The sequence below is a fragment of the Cetorhinus maximus genome, chromosome 3 (genome assembly GCF_964194155.1).
Source record: "Cetorhinus maximus chromosome 3, sCetMax3.hap1.1, whole genome shotgun sequence".
Taxonomy (NCBI): domain Eukaryota; kingdom Metazoa; phylum Chordata; class Chondrichthyes; order Lamniformes; family Cetorhinidae; genus Cetorhinus; species Cetorhinus maximus.
The window spans coordinates 101,477,885-101,497,163 of NC_135881.1; the positions used below are offsets into that span (position 1 = coordinate 101,477,885).

The following is a 19,279-nucleotide window of genomic DNA, read 5'->3' on the forward strand; positions in this document are numbered from 1 at the left end:
AATCAGGCCAGCAGCAGCAAAAATCTAGGCTGCATATATCATATTTAAATCGGCAACCCACCTCCTTGGATTGGATTGGTTGCCCGCCCACCTTTCAGCTTCAGTTCACCCAGGTGGAGGTGGGTTTGCGTCGGGAAACAGATTTCTGACACTTCAACTCCTCATCCAACAAAAATCTGCCTTTTTTTCTCCGTTAAGCTTCAGGCCTATATCTCCGTCATGTCTAAAATTCCCAGCTAATCATTGCCATTGAAAGGGATACACAATACTATTGGTAGTATAGGCTATAAAATGGTGACCAAACAAAGTACACTGAGGAGCATGTTTGAGTATAGATATGCTGCTTGTTATGTTAAATTGTAGCTCATGTTTTCTTTTCTTTAATTCCTCAGTACAAAAGCAACATCACTTGTGACAGAATACGGCTGAAAGGCCTGAACGATCACGGTATGAGAGCTAGCAGCTCCCAAAGGGTTAAGTACAAAGAAGTGTAGAAAAAATATTAGCAGCTTATAAGTGCCTGAAAATAAAGTAGCACATTATTTTCAGCAGAATATTTTCAAATGAACAAAGCTACAGGACATAAAACACACTTAGGCAAAAAAAGGCAGCAAAGAACTTCAATTTTCTGGACTGTGCAGCAGATCTTAACTTTTCTAAGCCCAACGCAAGCTCGAAGAACAGTACTTCATCTTCCGATAAGGCACTTTACATCTTTTGGACTCAACAACATCAGCCCATGAACCCTGTCTTCCATTTTGTAATTTTTTTCTCCCAGCGTTAGTTTGTATCTCGTTCTCATGTTTTGCTTTCAGACAGCATGGACCTTTATTCTGCTATTAACCTACTCTGGACCAATGCTTTGTTCCTTTACTACTACTCTCTTGGCCTTTTGCTCCATGACACCTTTGTAAGTTAATCTATTCCACCCTCTAACCTATCTGTGATCTTCCCTTTTTGCTCCACCTGATCCTCTCCCTTTTTCAACAGCATAAAGCCCATCATACTTCTGCCTCTTTTGAGTTCTAAAGAAGTCATATCGAACTCAAAACATTAACTCTGTTTCCCTCTCCACAGATGCTGTCAGAGCTGCTGAGTTTCTCCAGCACTTTTTGTTTTTATTTCAGATCTCCAGCATCCGCAGTATTTTGCTTTTATTAACTTGTATCAATTAATTTTTTAAACCAACTCATAGTAGTATACGTAAATGATTTGGAGGAAGACGTAACTGGGCTAATTAGTAAGTTTGCAGATGACACTAAGGTTTGAGGAGTTGCAGATAGTGAAGAGGATTGTCAAAGGATACAACGGGATATAGATCGGTTGGAGACTTGGGCGGAGAAATGGCAGATGGAGTTTAATCTGGACAAATGCGAGGTATTGCATTTTGGAAGGTCTAATACAGGTAGGAATTATACAGTAAATGGCAGAACCCTTAAGTGCATCGATGGGCAGAGGGATCTGGGTGTACAGGTCCACAGGTCACTGAAAGTGGCAACGCAGGTGAATAAGGTAGTCAGGAAGGCATATGGCATGCTTGCCTTCATTGTCAGGGGTATTGAGTATAAAAGCTGGGAAGTCATGCTGCAGCTGTATTGAACCTTGGTTAGGCCACGCTTGGAATATTGCGTGCAATTCTGGTCGCCACATTATCAAAAGGATATGGAGGAATTGGAGAGGGTGCAGAGAAGGTTTACCAGGATGCTGCCTGGTCTGGAGGTTATTAGCTATGAGGAGAGGTTGAAGAAACTCGGATTGTTCTCACTAGAGCGACGGAGATTGAGGGGCGACTTGATAGAAGTTTACAAAATTATAAGTGGCATGGACAGACTAGATAGTCAGAAGCTTTTTCCCAGGGTGGAAGAGTCAATTACTAGGGGACATAGATTTAAAGGTGAGAGGAGAAAGCTTTAGAGGAGATGTGCGGGGCAAGTTTTTTACGCAGAGGGTAGTGAGAGTCTGGAATTCACTGCCAGAGGTGGTGGGAGCAGGTATGATAGTGGTGTTTAACAGGCAGCTTGACAAATACATGAATAAGATGGGAATAGAGGGATACGGACCCCGGAAGTGCAAAGTGTTTTAGTTTGACAGGCAATATGATCGGCGCAGACTTGGAGGGCCGAAGGGCCTGTTCCTGTGCTGTACTTTTCTTTGTGCTTTGTTCTTTGTATCAATTAATTTTTTAAACCAACTCATCTATAAAAAGTGTCCTGGGTGTTTACAAAGTCTTCACACTGTAAAACTATCAATAATGATCGGAAGTGGAATGACTCAAGTCTATGCTAGTTACTGTGCATAAAGTTAATTACATTAATTATTGTTTCACCATCTTCAGTTGTGCAGTAAACACATCTACAGCCCACAATTGATAAATAAAAAGATTAATTCATAACTTTACATAGTGTACCTTCATTCAGTTTCTTAGATTCATGCGTTAGTAACTATTGCAATCAGAGAGAGTAAAGGGGTATTCAAAGACACATTAACAAGGAACAATCAACACTCATGGACTAGTTCTTCACACTGTGCTGTCAATGGCAGGAAGACTCTGTACCTCAGTAAATTCTTCTGGGATACAGCTACAATCTAAAATAGATGAAAGGGCACATCAGCCACAGAAAAGGTGTATTGCCCCTTTACAGGCCACCACACTTCGAGTACACTGGTGGCCCATAAGAGGCCAGTAGATTGGTTCAGCAGCATATCAGAAATGCTAGCACTCAGCATGGCAACATCCAGATGCACTCGACAGGGGTACGTGCAGTTATGTAATTTACTTAGATATCTGTTGGTGGAGCACAGTGACTGAGAGCCAATCTGCTTAGCACAATTGTCTGAAACCAACTTGTCTCCTTCCTGCAGCTCCAAATGCTGCTTTTCAATGGCACTGCAAGGTATTTGATTCCCTATGTGAGAGTGCTCTTGAGCTAGTATCCAGTTCTTCAATGGCTGAGGTATTTTTCCCACTTACCCATTCAGATAATTAATATATAAAGGATTCCGGGAGTGGCTTAACAGCATTACCCTTGAATTTGGTTTTAGAATGTAAATCATGTCAAAATATACTTTAATGGCACTTTTTTATTATTCTATAACTTATTGAATATATTTTCCATTAGTGAAATGAATGGTTTTGACACTGCAAACATGCAGAAACGCTAAATCTGAAGTATTTTCTACAGTTTAACATAGAAACTATGATGAGGTGAAAAGGAAATATTTGCAGGACTATGGAAAAAGAAAGGGAGTGGGATTAATTCGATAATTATTTCAAAGAGCTGGCATATACATGTTGGGTCAAATGGCCTCCTTCTGTGCAGCCCAATTCTACGATAATTCCATGGAGATTTATGTATGTTTTATAAGAATTTATCTTTGATACTTCTATATTTCCTTAAATAAAAATAGCTGCTTTCCTTACTTCAGTATTGAATGACTTTCCCTTAATGCCAGTTTCCAAACCATGTTCAAACATATTCAACACTTTTAGCATTGGCCTGTTCATTTTCCTGTAAATGATTCAGTTTCTTAGACTGCAATACAAAAGTCCTGATTCTATGACTTTCACTCCATGACAATGGTTTCTTAACTAGGAGCACTGGATTGCAGAATCATCCCTACAATAATGCTTTGTCATTTCTAACTGCTCAGATTACACCTGGTACCGCCTGTGCAAAAATTATTTCACGGTTGGATAAATTGGTTTTGCTGTCATGAATCCAAATTTACATGGTTGCACCATAATTAACTTCCACAATGGTCTGTATAGGAATGACCAATTTGAGGCCCACGGATTAAATATGGTTCTGATATCGGGAATCTAACCCTCAAAGCCCAGGTACCTCAATCTTATTCCTTATTCAGCGTTTGAAATTTGTAGACCTGGGGTTTGGAAATGACTGGCAAGGGTGTCTAATGGATGGGTAAATCCTAAATCAGAACATGTAGATCTGTTAATTTGGGCAACTTGAAATGTATGCAAACTAATGGAACAGGGAGTTACATTTTAAATATTACCCAGAAGGCTCTGTGCTAATGCAGTCCACAAAAACAAAGCCTTGGACACATCTGGTATTCCACAAAACAAAACAGAAAGCCACAGATTTGAATAATCAAATGACCCTATAGGAAGGGGAAACAAAATAGCTGGACTTCTTTCTGCTGATAGCTATTCTGCTGGAAAACGAGTGTGTGTAGCATCAGAAGGCAACAAAATTGGGTCCGCCAAAACTGAAATCTGACATACAGTATCCAGGTTAAAGAATGGACAAGGTACAAGAAAGCTTCCGAGATCTGTGCAGTTAGGCTCCAGCGAACATTTTAACAAGATGAGGGGAAAATTTAGGGGGTGGGATTGGGGGTGGTGGGAAGGGAAGAAAAAAAGGAGATGCACATTTATATGCAATTATATATAAGGATTTCTTACCAGAGGAGCTGTATGGAAATTCTGTACTACTGGATTAGGAGCTGTGGAATACATGTAGCTGAACAGTCGATCAATTTTACGGAGAGGGACGCCACTGCCTCTGTCAGAAATCTAAAAGTAAATATAATTTTGATCATCATAACTCTTGGTTTCAGAAAACACAGAAGTAAAAACAAAAAGTAGTTAGCAAAATCCATTTTTCTCAAATTGGCATACAAGTCAAGCATATATTCTTCCAAATACATGCAGAAAATAATAATGGCAATGAGAAAGGTCATTCGGTCTACTTGATTCGTCCATACACAGCGATCCCAAGGCTTCCCCCTCATAACATCCAACTGCTTCCTAAGTGATTCAAGAGTTTTACCTTGACTAGTTTATCTGGATGTTTGTTCCATATGTTGATCATTGTATGCAGATAAAAAATGATTCAGATACCTGTCCTAAAATTATCCTTCTCTAGCTTGAACCTGTATCTTGCTAGTTCTACTCCTGCCAAATAAAATTATATGCAGGTTAATATTTTCTTGACCCTTAGCTATGTTACATACTTCTATACAATTACCATTCAGACACCACCCATGTAATAGCATTTCATATTTGTCTGTATTAAATTTCATCTGCAATTTTTCTGACTTGAATATCTTCCCCAACTTATTCTGTAGTTCATTAGTTGCTGCGTCCAATTGCAATACCCCACCCCCTTCCTGGAGGAAGGCACAAATAACTTCCCAGAAATGCTAGGGAATCAAAGTTATAGTGAGAAGAAGGGACTGAAGGAAATTAGTATTACTAAAAAAAGTGTTGGAGAAATTAATGGGACTGAAAGTCGATAAACCCCCGGAGCCTGATAATCTACATCCCAGTGTACTAAAGGAGGTGGCCATAGAAATGGTGCATGCGTTGGTTGTCATTTTCCAAAATTCTGTAGATTCTGGAACAGTTCCAGTAGATTGGAGGGTGACAAATGTAACCCTACTATTTAAAAATGGTGGGAGGGAGAAAACAACAAATTACAGGCTGGTTAGCCTAATATCAGTAGTAGGGAAAATGTTAGTGTCTATTATAAAGGATGTGATAACAGGACACATAGAAAATACCAACGGGATTAGACAAAGTCAACATGAATTTATGAAAGGGGAATCATGTTTGACAAACTACTGGAGTTTTTTGAGGACATATCTAGCAGAATAGATAAGGGAGAACCAGTGGATGTGGTGTGTTTGGATTTTCAGAAAGCTTTTGATAAGAAGTTAGTCCCATATAAGAAGTTAGTGTGCAAAATTAAAGCACATGGGATTGGGGATAATATTTTGGCATAGACTGAGAATTGGTTAGCAGATAAGAGACAGAGAGTAGGAATAAATGGGTCTTTTTTGGAGGGTGGTGAACCTGTGGAATTCTCTACCACAGAGGGCTGTGGAGGCCAAGTCACTGAATATATTTAAGGAGGAAATAGATTTTTAGGCTCTAAAGGCGTCAATGAATATGGGGAGAGAGTGGGGGTATGTTGCTGAGATAGAGGATCAGCCGTGATCATACTGAATTGTGCAGCAGGCTTGAAGGGCCGAATGGCCTACTCCTGCTTCTATTTTCTATATTTCAGTGTCACCTGAAAGTTTCTGAATCTCAGGTCGATAATGTAAATTAGAAGCACCCTTGGTACCCAACTGTATCCTCAGACATCGCACTCAGTACCTCCTCCTTCCTGTTTTTTAAGAAGGAATAAAAGACTAATGGGTCAGTAGTTACCATTGACTGCATTGAACAACTCCCCCATAATTATTTCCAGTGCTTCACAAATCTGTTTCATAGGCCCTTTCAGCACACTGTGATTGATACTATTTATCCCTGGGTTTTTTTTTTGAGCCAGTCCAGGACTTTCATCGCTTTTATAACAATGTCAATCAGGTCTCTTTGACAGTGTCCAAGCTGAATTCATTAAACTTACTTTAATGGTAAGGTCTTCATTTCCTAAAGCGGCCATTACTTTAATAGGAGGGATAGTGGTGCTAGATTTGTTATTCTCCACTGTAGCTCGCATTGCATTCTGAAATAGAACAGAAGCCCAGAGGCACAGTTTACATAGGGATTATGATATTTGTGGGGTAATTTTCTGATTGCACACTTTCAGCAGGGAGAATATTCTAATCAAATTACTAATATGTGCTATTGCTGTGTGAGGCTCCCAGTCTCACTGTTAAAATGAAGCATTACCTTCTTGATCTTGGCTCAGGTGAAAAAAAACAATACTCTACGGTATCTGCAATCTATAAAACTTACTTCTACAAAACCTATACCCAACGAAGTTCTGTTCTAGCCACATTAACTTGCCCCAAATCGCCAACTCTCCCCAATTAGCGGTCCTGTTTGATCATAGGATATTCTTCCCGACATTTTAGTACTTTTCTCACAGCCAACGTGAAGTTAATTCTGAACAAAAATAGAAATCTGACACAAAAACAAATAATTATCCCAATACTACTAGAAACGATATATTAACTGTGGAATGCACTTGACTGCTTTACCGGAAGTGTAGTGAATTTCAAATAACAGAATTGAAGGACATTTCCCATTCCCACTCTGCACAGCCTCTGTGGATTATAACTGTGACCCCAGCATTAAATTTCACTGGACTTACCTGTCAAACTAGTTGCTAAATAGCTTTACTCAGATACCTGTTGTCATGCTACCACACATCACAATTAGTCGACACTCTGCAATAGGTCGTTGATCCTTACCTTAAAAAGTTCAAACAACATATGGTACAAATGGGAAGGAACATAGACAATTTGAATAGGATGACCCGAGGCTTTTCCTATGGAACAGAAGGGAAGAATGTTCATGCATGTAGGTACTGGCAATTGTTTTGTTGTACTTAGAAGGTTATGAAGTTCAATATTTACATCATCTCTACTTTCAGTTATTTGCATCATATAAAAGGAAGCAAACAGTATTGTGCTGCTGATTTGGTCACAAACTTACTAACCTCAGTGCTTACAGTTTGCAGTTTTCAAAATTCATACATCACATTTAAATGACAAATTGGCTTTGGTGGATCTCTTAATTATGAAGCAGAATTCGGGAAATATGCACAATATTTAGTTCATGATTTACAAGAGAGGGCAAAAGGCATCAAGTCAATAATTTTAAGAAGTTTCTCTGTTAGCAATCCATCCAGTTTTAGCAGCATCTGTGAAAGAGCTCTGAAGAAGAGTCATATGGACACGAAACATTAACTCTGTTTCTCTCCCCACAGATGCTGTCAGACCTGCTGAGTTTTCCCAGCATTTTCTATTTTTATTTCAGATTTCCAGCATCTGCAGTATTTTGAGTAGGGTATACATACATTTCTAAAGCATAACCATATTTTAATAAATATTTTCCTATATATTTGTATAAATCACAAAATTTGGGTCTAAGTCCCACAGCAGATCTTGAGGCCGGCCATAATCCAGGCAGACATTTTAAAGCAATGCTCAAGGGTGTTGGAAGTACCACATCCTTTTGTTGGAGATGTTAAACAGATGCCCTAACCCTTCTTCAGGTGGATGTAAAAGATCGCATGGCATATTTCTCCCTGTTCTCCCTGTAGTTTCGCAAATATTCATCCCTCAACCTTGACAGACTTAGATGGCCATTCATCTCATCTGCCTGCATGTAGGTTAGTTCCTGTGTTTGCCTGCATATCGTGACTACTAAAGTAATTAATTGGCTGGGAAGCACTAAAGGGTGCCAAGAGGTTGCAAAAGGCAAAATAATTCATTCATTTTAATTCAATTATCAGATAATTAGCATTAAATTCCCATTTTGTTTACACTCCTCAATTCAAGTTATTGTACAATTCAACTTTTTCAAAGAAACAGAATCACAGAATTGTTACAATACAGAACGAGGCCATTCGTCCCATCATGTCTGCACCGGCTCTCCGAATGAGCAATTCACCTAGTGCTATTCCCCCACCTTCTCCCCATAGCGCTGCACGCTCTTCCTTTTCAGATAACAGTCTAATTCCCTTTTGAATGCCTCAATTGAACCTGCCTCCACCACACTGTCAGGTAGTGCAATCCAGACCTTAACTACTCACTGCATGAAAAATGTTTTCCTCATGTCATTTTTGCTTCTTTTGCCAATTAACTCAAATCTGTGCCTTCTCATTCTCAAGTCTTTCACGAGTGGGAAGAGTTTCTCTCCATCTATTCTGTCCTGACCCCTCATGATTTTGAATAGCTCTTCTAAGCCTTCTCCAAGAAAAACAGTCCAAACTTCTCCAATTTATCTTCATGACTTCTGCACCTTCCCTAATGCCTTCACATCTTATCTGAATTGTGGTACCCGGAAGTGGACGCGATACTCCAGCTGAGGTTGAACTAGTGTCTTATACAAGTTCAACATAACCTCCTTGCCCTTGTACTCTATGTCCCTATTAATAAAGCCTAGGGTACTGTCTGCTTTATTAACTGCTCTCTCAACATTCCCTACCACCGTCAATGACTTATGTGCATATATATCCACGCCTCTCTGCTCCTGCACTCCTTTTAGCGTTGTACCCTTTATTTTACATCATCCATAGAAGTGTCTTTAAAAGTCTGTAGCAAAGTGATACAAGGTGTTGCCAACAGTGCTATCAAGTGGCATTTACTCAACAACACCCTGCTCATTGATGCTCAATTTGGCTTCTGCCAGGGACACTTGGCTTCAGACTTCATTACAGTCTTGGTTCAAACATGGACAAAGGAGCTGAATTCCAGTGCGTAGGTAAGAGTGACTGCCCTTGATATCAAGGCAGAAATGATCGAGCATTGCATCAAGGAGCCCTAGTGAAATTGAAGTCAATGGGAATCAAGGGGAAAACTGTCCACTGATTGAACTCACACCTAGCACAAAGGAAGGCAATTGTAACTGTTTTGAAACCAGTCAGGTGATCCCTGGATATCGCTGTAGAAGTTCCTCAGGGCAGTGGCCGAAGCCCAACCATGTTCAGCTGCTTCAGTGGAGTTTGCTGATGATTGCACAGTGTTCAGTACCATTCCCAATTCCTCAGACACTAAAGCATTCTAAGCCTGCTTGCAACAAGATCTGGACAATATTCAGGAACAGTCATGCCACACAAGTGCCAGGCAATGACTATCTTCAACGAAAGATGCCCTTGACATTCACTGGCATTACCATTTCTGAATTTCCCACCATCAACATTTTGGAGGCTTACCATTGACCAGAAACCTAACTGGACCAGCTATGTAAATACTGTGGCTACAAGAGCAGGTCAGAAGCTGGAGATTCTGTAGTAAGTAACTCACCTCCTGACATTCCAAATCCCCACTCCTCCACCTCAAAGCCTTTCTACCAATTTCAAGTTATGAACAGACTGTACAGCAAGGTAACTTTAAGATGTATTAGTTATATACTTTCAATTAGTTTTCAATAGCAAAGAAAATAGTTAAATTTGATACCCTTGGACAATAGGCACAGGGATCACAATGTGACATTACCCAGTGCTTATTCAATGTAATGCAGGTACCATGCCAATTTCGTGCTACCGTTTTTAAAATTCCTTCACAGATGTGGGCGTCGCTGGCTAGGCCAGCATTTATTGCCGATCCCTAACTGGTGTGAGCTGCAGTTGGGCTAGTGAACCTGTGAAAAAACTCGAAGGCAGCCACAGGGGCTGCTGGCTGCCGAGATAGGCTGTTTAAAAGGACCGCCTCAGTGCTGTGAGACTTTGTGCCAGTTAAAATAAAAATGCAAAGCCCTCCAGCCCTTGCCCCTCAGCACCCCCTAACCTCCCCCACACATTCCCCATCCATGCCCCATGCTAGGCTATGTCCAACGTTCATCATCCACCCCACAACCCTCCATGCCCCACATGCCTCCAAGCTAAGCTATGGCATTCCACCCACTCCCCATGGCTCCTCATGCCCCCTTTGCCATTGTATGACACTTGCATGTCCATTGACCCACTATATGTATTGAACCAATGAACCCTACAATGATAGTAGGATGTGTAAAAAAAAGGCTTTAAAAATAAGGTCATTCATTGATTACTTTCCAATACATTTAAAAAGTCATTTCACTACAAGGCAATAAAAGCGTCAATCATCCAGACCCTTTAAAGTATCAATAACAGAAACCACAAACTCTTGAAACCACTTAACATTATGTAAATAAACATTGTGAAATTGACCGCATACATCAGAGACCCACAGCTGTCAATCAAGCAATGTTTTCTCTGGTTGCAGCCTGTTTCAACAAGAGTAATGGATGTTTGGCTCTCAGTCAAGCATGCATAATGAGGTTTGCCATGAGTTTAGCCCCAAAGACCAGCATGTAGCTCTGCAAGAAATTTAATGACCCCACTTGAGTGGTCAAGGTCAGTGAATGCATCTTCACATACAATCTGTGACTGTTGATAACTTGAAAGAGTTTCAAATACCAAATCGCCCCTAGCCTCAACCATTGCTTAATTCACCACACCCCCCTCAACTAACTGCCAAAAAAAGCTGAGAGATGTTACAGGGGAGAATGCAGGTAGTTTTTGACAAGACGACAATTTGGGGTCAGAAGCTTAGTTTGCATTGAAACAGGAGAATGAAGTTGTGAACAGTCTGATTCAGCATAAGACAGTGGTTGAGCGTGGTATGGATTCTGCAGCAAAAGTATGGGGTGGAATTTTACGGGCCTATCGAAGTCAATGGAGTTTTGAACGGCTCATTGCATTTTATGGCTCTGTCCCCACCACGATGAGGCCATCAAATTATGTCCACGAAGTTTGTGACAGGGGTCAGAGGATAGCTTTGGCCTTCCCATTCATCACCTAAAGGAAATGGAAGCTTCTATTATGCATTTCTTCTGTTCAACGCGAGTGACAATGTGAGATTTGTAATTTAAATAAAACTAACTTTTTATATTTAGTTATAAAAATTATAAAATTGTCAAGTTCCCCAAATTTATTAATTTCCCATGTCCATGGTGCCACTAGTTATCTACCCGCATTCTCTTTTAACCTTCAATAGAGAATTTTTGTTAGATTTTCTGTTCCATTTCAATTCTAGTAATTCACCCCCTTTTCTATTGTTTAAAGTCTGAGCCACTTGCTGTTGGGACCGTCCTCCATAAAATCCATCTTCATTGGAAACTTCCCCCCATATGATTGAAGTTGGAACCAGTTTTCTGCAAGTCCTACTCATTAGCATTATCCCATTGGGATTAACTCAGGGCCAATTTTCTGAAGGCCCCATCAGCTTAACTCCCTCCCCACCCCGACCCCTCCAAGAGATCAAATTCAGGGCCCACTTTTGGGAAAGCCCCCTCAACTTTACGCCGTCCTGTCACAATCTCCTCTTGCATTCCTTGCTTTCTTATTGCCTGTCCCCACATCCTCCTTCTCCCTTCCAACAGGTAGTTTTACTTTCTCTGCTTCCTCATCTCTTTCAATCTTTCTTCTCCACTATACCTCCTCTTTCCCACAGCTCTCTCCAATCTAGATCCAATTATGCCTCTGCTGTTTCAGTGATGCCGCATTTGACTGCCTCGTTAAAATACCATGAGAGATTAACTCAAAATAATTTTAAAATATTGTTTAAATGCTGATAAACCAAGATGTGGGTTCTAGATTCACAATGTAAGACAGATGAATGCTCAAAAAAAGAGTGAAGACAAGGAACACAGAAACAGGAATAGGCAGAATAGGCCTGTTCAGTGATTCGTTGAGATCATGACAGGCCTGCATAAAATTCATGTTTCCACTTTATTTCCCCGATTGTAGCAGGGCCATGAGTGGCTGCTGCACTACCCTGGATTCCACTGCGCCACCGACAACCTCTGTGCCCTGCAGGGGGTCTAGTAGCATAGTGAGAAATCACGTGCTCCAGGCAATCTTCTCTTTAAAAAGACGTAGTCCCTATAAATGGGAAGTTGCAGCAATGTAGACTGCTGGATTCGCACATTTTGGCACAGAGGATGAAGGACAACAGCACACCAGGCAAAGAAAGGGGCTACTCGCATTAGCGACACTACCCTGGAGACACAAGTCAGAAAGCTAAAGGCCAGGAAGAAAGGCAAGTTTCTGCTGGAGGGCAGGAAGCCCCCAAGACTGAGCATCTGCAGGGAATGGGAACATGTGGCAAAGGTGGTCAATGCTCAGAGTGTGGGTCCCAGAACACGGTAGCATTGTGGGAAAAAGTTTAATGACCTCATTCAATTCGTGAAGGTGAGTGAATGCATCTGCACATCCACCACACCACAATACACATCTGTTACACTGCTCAATGTAATTTTAAAGTAATACATTTTTAATAACATTTAAATTTTAAATTTAAAAATTAAAAATGTTTCAGTCGCACACACATCACTCACCCAGCAGCACTCCATTACACCCCGGACTCAGCCCTAACATTCTTTCACTACAATAGCTAAAAAGTCAAATACTGCAGGTGCTGGAAATTTAAAATAAAAACAGAAAATGCTGGAAATACTCAGCAGGTTCGGCAGCATCTGCAGAGGGAAAAGAGTGTTAATGTTACATGTCTGTGACCTTTCAACAGAACTGGAAAAAGTTAGAAACGTAATAGATTTTGAGCAAGTGAAAGGGTTTGGGGGGTGGGGGGAAGAACAAAAGGGAAGATCTGTATAGGGTGGAGGGAAAGAGAGATTAAATGACATAAGTTCTGTCTAGAGCAGTTGCGAATGGCAGGGTACTGAATAACGGAGAGAAATGAGAGAGAAAAGACAAAGCCAGCAAAGAAATGCAAAACAAAATGGGAGTGAAAGCTATGATCTAAAATTACTGAACTCAGTCCAGAGGCTGTAAAGCGCCCAGTCAAAAGATGAGGTGGCATTCAGTTTCACTGGTATGCTGTAACGAGCCAAGGACAGAAAGGTCAGAGTGGGAGCAAGATGGAGAAGTAAAATAACAGGTGACTGGAAGCTCAGGATCATGCTTGTGAACTAAAGTGTTGTGCAAAGACATCACCCAGTCTGCGTTTGGTCTCTACAATGTAAAAGGAGACCACAGAGTGAGCAGTGAAGTAGTACACTTAATTACTTTACATCTTTTAGTTTTTCCTTTACTGTAGTGCCAAAAGCACAATTTCTGACGATTGGTCTATCTTCCCTGTCATTTGTTTTGAAGCTATTATTTATACTACATGTTACACCTAAGCCCATCGCTCTCTCCCACCCACCACCTTCCCTCCCTCCCCACACAAACAATTTATTACTTTAAAATCCTTGTGACTATCCAATTTATCCTTTTTCGTTAGGACCCTGGTCCCTGTCCAGTTCAGGCAGAGCCCATTTCAACAGTACAGTTCATTCCTGCTCTGAAATGGAACTCCTCTTTCTCATATCATCCTTTCAGCCATGTGCTCAACTCCTTAATCTGCTTATTCCTACACCAATTTTCACATAAACTCAGGATCATTACTGAACTATGACCTGGAGATCCTGTTCTTTAATTTAGTTACTAGCTCCTGATACTCTCGAAACAAGTCCCCTTGCCTCCACTTGCCTTTATTGTTGGTCCCAATTTGGATCACTACAACTAGATCCTCTACCTCCCTCTCCAATATCCTGCAACAGGTAGGTAACCTATCATGTGGGACTCTCTGCAACTACCACATTACACTTCTCCATCTTCTCCTCCCACTTTTGGACACTCACCTGCCCCATGTGCCACAGTCCACATTTTGGCTTGTCCTTCCAATAGTCTTTATCCTTATCTGCACAGATAACAGGTACATTGTAACTGTTGGAAAGGATGTTTTTGCAGATTCTTATTTTCTATCTCACCCCTTACTCTGCAAACTATTGGTCAACACCAATCCCTTTTTGAACCTCTCTACGAGGTGTGACTGTAGTCTGGAGCAATCTGTTCAGATACTTCTTCCTCTCCCTTATTTGTCGGAGTGCCTCCCAACTGCATTTCAGCTCAATGAGTCTGAGCCAAAGAGATTCAAGATGGAGACATTGACTGCAGATATGTTCGCTCAGGACAGTCGCGCTGTCCACAAACTCCCACATACTACAGTTCAGACACAGGGTGGGATTTTCAAGCCCCACCTGCTGCCGGGATTGTCTAATCCCGCCAAAAGTCTCCTGTGGCGGGTCCCACCACAACAGAGCCGGAAAATCCCAGTGACAAGCTTCTTTGCCACAGCTTAGTCAAGATTATTTATATCTACTTTTAGATGAATTAATTTTAGATTACTTTCTCAAACAAACACTTCTTTCTTTTTCTGCATACTTGCACTAAGCACCAAAACATTGGACAAAAATTTTAAATACTTATTGCCTCAGGCTTACAAGAATCCCTATAAGTATTGAATATAAAAAGCAGCACCTCCTTCCCCCTCTGCACTAAATTACCACTCTTACCAAATTCCCAACTTTTGCACTATTTACAGTGCACTTCTTTCACATCCACACCGTGCATCAGCACATACTGTTAAGTCAAGAAGTTATGATTATGTGATGCTAATCCTGTATTACATCCTACAGTGCAGGATTTCAAAAAGTTCCACAATTCTGAGCTCCTGAGAATGAGTTAGTGTAGGATGCAGGGAAGAGAAAATGATTCAAGATAGTGTTTTAAGAGCTAAAGAAGAACCAGGCAGCACAGTAGCGGGACAGGTAGATAAGGTGGTTAAGAAGGCATATGGGATACTTGCCTTTATCAGCCGAGCATAGAATATAAGAGCAGGGAGGTTATGCTGGAACTGTATAAAATGCTGGTTAGGCCACAGCTAGAGAGCAGTTCTGGAATCTGCATTATAGGAAGGATGTGATTGCACTAGGGAGAGCGCAGAGGAGATTTATCAGGATGTTGCCTGGGCTGGAGAGTTTTAGTTATGAGGAGAGATTGGATAGACTGGGGTTATTTTCCCTGGAGCAGAGGAGATTGAGGGGGGACATGATTGAGGTGTATAAAATTATGAAAGGCATAGATAGGGTAGACAGGAAGGAACTTTTCCCCTTGGTGGAGGGATCAATAAACAGGGGGTATAGGTTTAAGGTAAGGGGCAGGCGGTTTAGAGGGGATGTGAGGAAGAATTTTTTCACCCAGAGGGTGGTGGGAATCTGGAACTCACTGCCTGAAAGGGCAGTAGTGGCAGAAACCCTCATAACATTTAAGAAGTATTGGATGTGCACTTGTGATGCCATGGCATACAAGGCTATGGGCCTAGTACTGGAAAATGGGATTAGAATAGTTAGGTACTTGTTTGACCGGTGTAGACTCGATGGGCCAAAGGGCTTTTTTCTGTGCTGTAGGCCTCTATGACTAAGTTTGGAGGGCCATCATGGTACTAATGAAATATAGAAAGGCAAAGAGAGATGCTGTAATAAGGGAGACAATAGAGGTTACATCCACCAGATAATTTAAAGCACAAAGCTGTTCATAATGGTTGATAGATTCGAGCAAATGGAGGAAATTTATTTTATATCAAAATTGGAGGGGGAAAAACATGAGCCATAAAGGTCAATATTCTCTTCGGTAAAGTTAGCACTTTTCTCCATCAGAACTGTAAAGGAACGGTGAACAGGAGTCACAGAAGTTACAGGAGAGAGCACCAGGAGTGGCTGTTGAATGGGCAGGCAATAGTTAGTGTCTTTTCATTAACTTTGCATTTACCTGTTGGGGACAATTTTACAAATGCACGCTACTGGTAGGGAGCCTCCCCGGCCAGCTGCGCAATTATCAGGAAATCGCACACTATTTTCCAATGATTAATTTTAATGTGTGTGCAAATTTTCAATATGGTTGCAGTGCATAATATGAAGACCACTCCTATAGACATAGGAGATTTTCAACTATTTTCCACAAATTATTATAATTTTCATGTACTGCAATGAGTTATTTGTGGTAATCTCAAAGGTTTAAATACTACAAAAAAATGCAAAGTTTCACTTAGATGCAAATATCTTCAACACTGTATCAGAGGTTAATTTTAATTGATCAATTTCTTGTTTCTAAGACAGTTTTAAACTGGAAACTAGTGATTTTCCTCTCTTTCAATACAAAAGTCACTTAACGTGTAATAAAACAAATAAAGGAGAGGGAGAAGTATCTGAACAGATTGCTCTGGACTTCAGTTACACCTCATAGAGAGGTTCAAACAGGGCTGGTGTTGACCAATAGTTTGCAGAGTAAGGGGTGGGATAGAGAACAAGGATTTGCAAAAACATCCTTTCCAACAGTTACAATGTACCTGTTACCTGTGCGGATAAGGATAAAGACTGTCAGAAGGAAACTACTGCTTTTCCCCTCCTTCAATACAAAAATCAAATTACTTTACAATTTCATAAAACTGATAAGACAGGTTTTCCTAATTAGTGTGGACAGAAAAGTATGTTTGCTCCTTGTTACAATTACACATTAATGCTATAACTAAGCACCTAAAAGTTTACATTTAGATGGAGTTGGATCACAGCTCAATCTGCTGCATGCCACAGAATAGTTTACCCATCTATGCAAGGCGTTTGCACGACCGTTATTGACAAACACACTTTTCAGTTGCCAGTCTCTTCTTGCTTAGACATAGAAAGAGACATCGATGATCCGAATATGACAATCTAATCATTCAATTGACTGATAAGCAGGTCTTGGCCATCACTTCTCTATAGATCTGCTCCCACCTCCAATATGGATTGTCATAGCAGTCAGAAAATAAATTGTTTCAAACTTTAAAAAAAACGGTTCAAATAGAAAGGACAATAAACCTATTAATTTTTTTCTCTTTCCCTAACTAATAAAGTTAAAAAGACAGGATAAAAAAATTACAGGATAAGCAGAGTTAAGTTTTTATTTTGATATAAAATAGTGTTTAGTGCTCATCATAGAATTTGAAGGTTAACATTATTGTAATTCAGGATTTCCTATTGTTTGTTTAGCTTCACTTAAGTAATACAAGTGCCATTTCCAGTGTTTAAATGTAAACTAGAAACATACAAACCAGTTGGCCCACAAAGGTGGAATCAAAGCTGCTACGCTAGTGCAGTACTGAGGGAGTACTGCACTGTTGGAGGTGCCATCTTTCGGTTGAGATGTTAACCTGAGGCCCCATCTGCCTACTTGGATAGATATAAAAGATCCTATGGTACTATTGCGAAGAAGAGCAGGGAAATTATCCCTGGTGTCCTGGCCAATATACATCCCCCAATCAGCATCATAAAAAACAGATTATCTGGTCATTATCACATTGCTGTTTGTGGGAGTTTGTGGTGCCCACATTACACCACACTTTCTACCTTACAACAGTAACTACATTTCAAAAAGTACTTCACTGGCTGTAAAGCGCTCTGAGACATCCAGCTGTCATGAAAGGTGCTATACAAATGCACGTCTTTCTTTCTACTGGCAGGAAGAGTTAAACAAAATGAAGCTGATATTCCAATGGCCCTGCTCCAACAGCAGGGCCGTGGCAGTGCAAGATTTACTCAGAGGGACACTATTCTATCCAAAATCATTGGGGGAGGGCACTAGACTATTTGCCAGCACCATGCCTGTAAAGAGGTGGGGGGAGGCGGGGACAACGGGTTTGGGCTGCTGTCTACCCCAAATGAGCCCTAGAACATTTGAATGGCACCATACTGCACTGATGCCACAGGAGAAGCCTGGAAAGGTCGAACTCCCAAAGGAGCTGTTGGGTTATCTCTGTGAAGTAGCATTAACCAGGTATGTTTATTCTCCACTCAGTGCTAATGTGGAGTGCTGGTTAGCTCAGCTGGTAAGACAGCTAGTATGTGGATCAATGCCAACAGCTTGGCATTCGATCATCGTTCCAAATGAGGTAGACTTGGGGTCTGCCTCCTTGCCATACCCGTAGTGAAAAAAATCACAGCACTCAGCCGTGGTTTGTCGAGTAATTGCCCAAAGGCAGGTCCATGGTGGAGAACTAAAGAAGAAATGCTGATGTATTTGAATTTTGGGGTGGGGCTGGAGGATTTGTGGAGAGGGAGAAAAGAGACTCATATATTTTTTGAATTCTCTTGCTTCTCTTAACTTAAATTGAATATTAACTGTTGCCAGTCTGCAGCCACTGGTTTGCTTGGAGAAGTGAAGAACATTTTTCATTAATTTCGAGCTAAATACTAGGGGTGCAGAAAATATGCAGTGGCATTTTAATCTGCTAGCTTTAAGTACTCATCTTGAAACTGTTTTCAGACTGGTACCTCATAAGTGGAAACAGTGTCAGTGCTAAGAGAAAACACATGCAATGTAATGAAATTTTATTAAACCTGGTTCTGCTGCACTGATTAACATTTTACTTCTTTAAACTCTAGTGTGAACATGCACAGCAGCAAATGATATCCACGGGAAGAGAGTTCTATGAGTCTGTGCCAGGATCTATAGGAATTGTGCATATCTAATAGTTCTGCACCTTTTGCCTTAGATTCCAATACCTCCAAGACAGCAGACGTAAAAACCTACACCACAGATAAAACTATAAACAACTGAGTAAAACAATCTTGTGTTGGTTTCTGTAATTCTTAACTGACGTCTGAAATAACTTGTATTTATGCAGTGCTTTAATGCAAAGGGTAGCTCAAAGTGTTTCACAGATACAAGGAAACAAATAGGAAAGCAGGACTTAATGCAGACTAGTGTGTGTCAAAATAACGACATCTGTGTTTAAGGAGGGTGGAAGGTGGGTGCTGTAAGGCACTAAGGAAATAGTTTTAAAAAAGTAGTCATTTCTGGAGCTGAATAAGGGTTTCAACAATAGAGGGGTTGAAGCAGAGATGGAGGCAGATAATATTGTGTATATGGAAGCTGCCTTAACGATGGGTTGGATACAGGATTAAAGCTCAATTCTGAATTGAACAAGATATTTAGAACATAAATGGTTAGGTTTG

The 19,279-nt window shown here is 40.7% G+C and overlaps 1 protein-coding gene across 1 annotated transcript in view; it reads right to left on the bottom strand.

The window, feature by feature from the left end:
* pdk4 (pyruvate dehydrogenase kinase, isozyme 4) overlaps positions 1–19,279 on the bottom strand; it is an 88,327-nt gene that overhangs the window by 20,287 nt on the left and 48,761 nt on the right. Inside the window, exons 7-9 of the mRNA XM_078538773.1 lie at positions 7,168–7,244; positions 6,378–6,476; positions 4,427–4,537 (exon numbers count right to left, since the gene is read on the bottom strand). Coding sequence (XP_078394899.1) covers positions 4,427–4,537; positions 6,378–6,476; positions 7,168–7,244 — 287 coding nt within the window. The remainder of the gene's footprint in view (positions 1–4,426; positions 4,538–6,377; positions 6,477–7,167; positions 7,245–19,279) is intronic.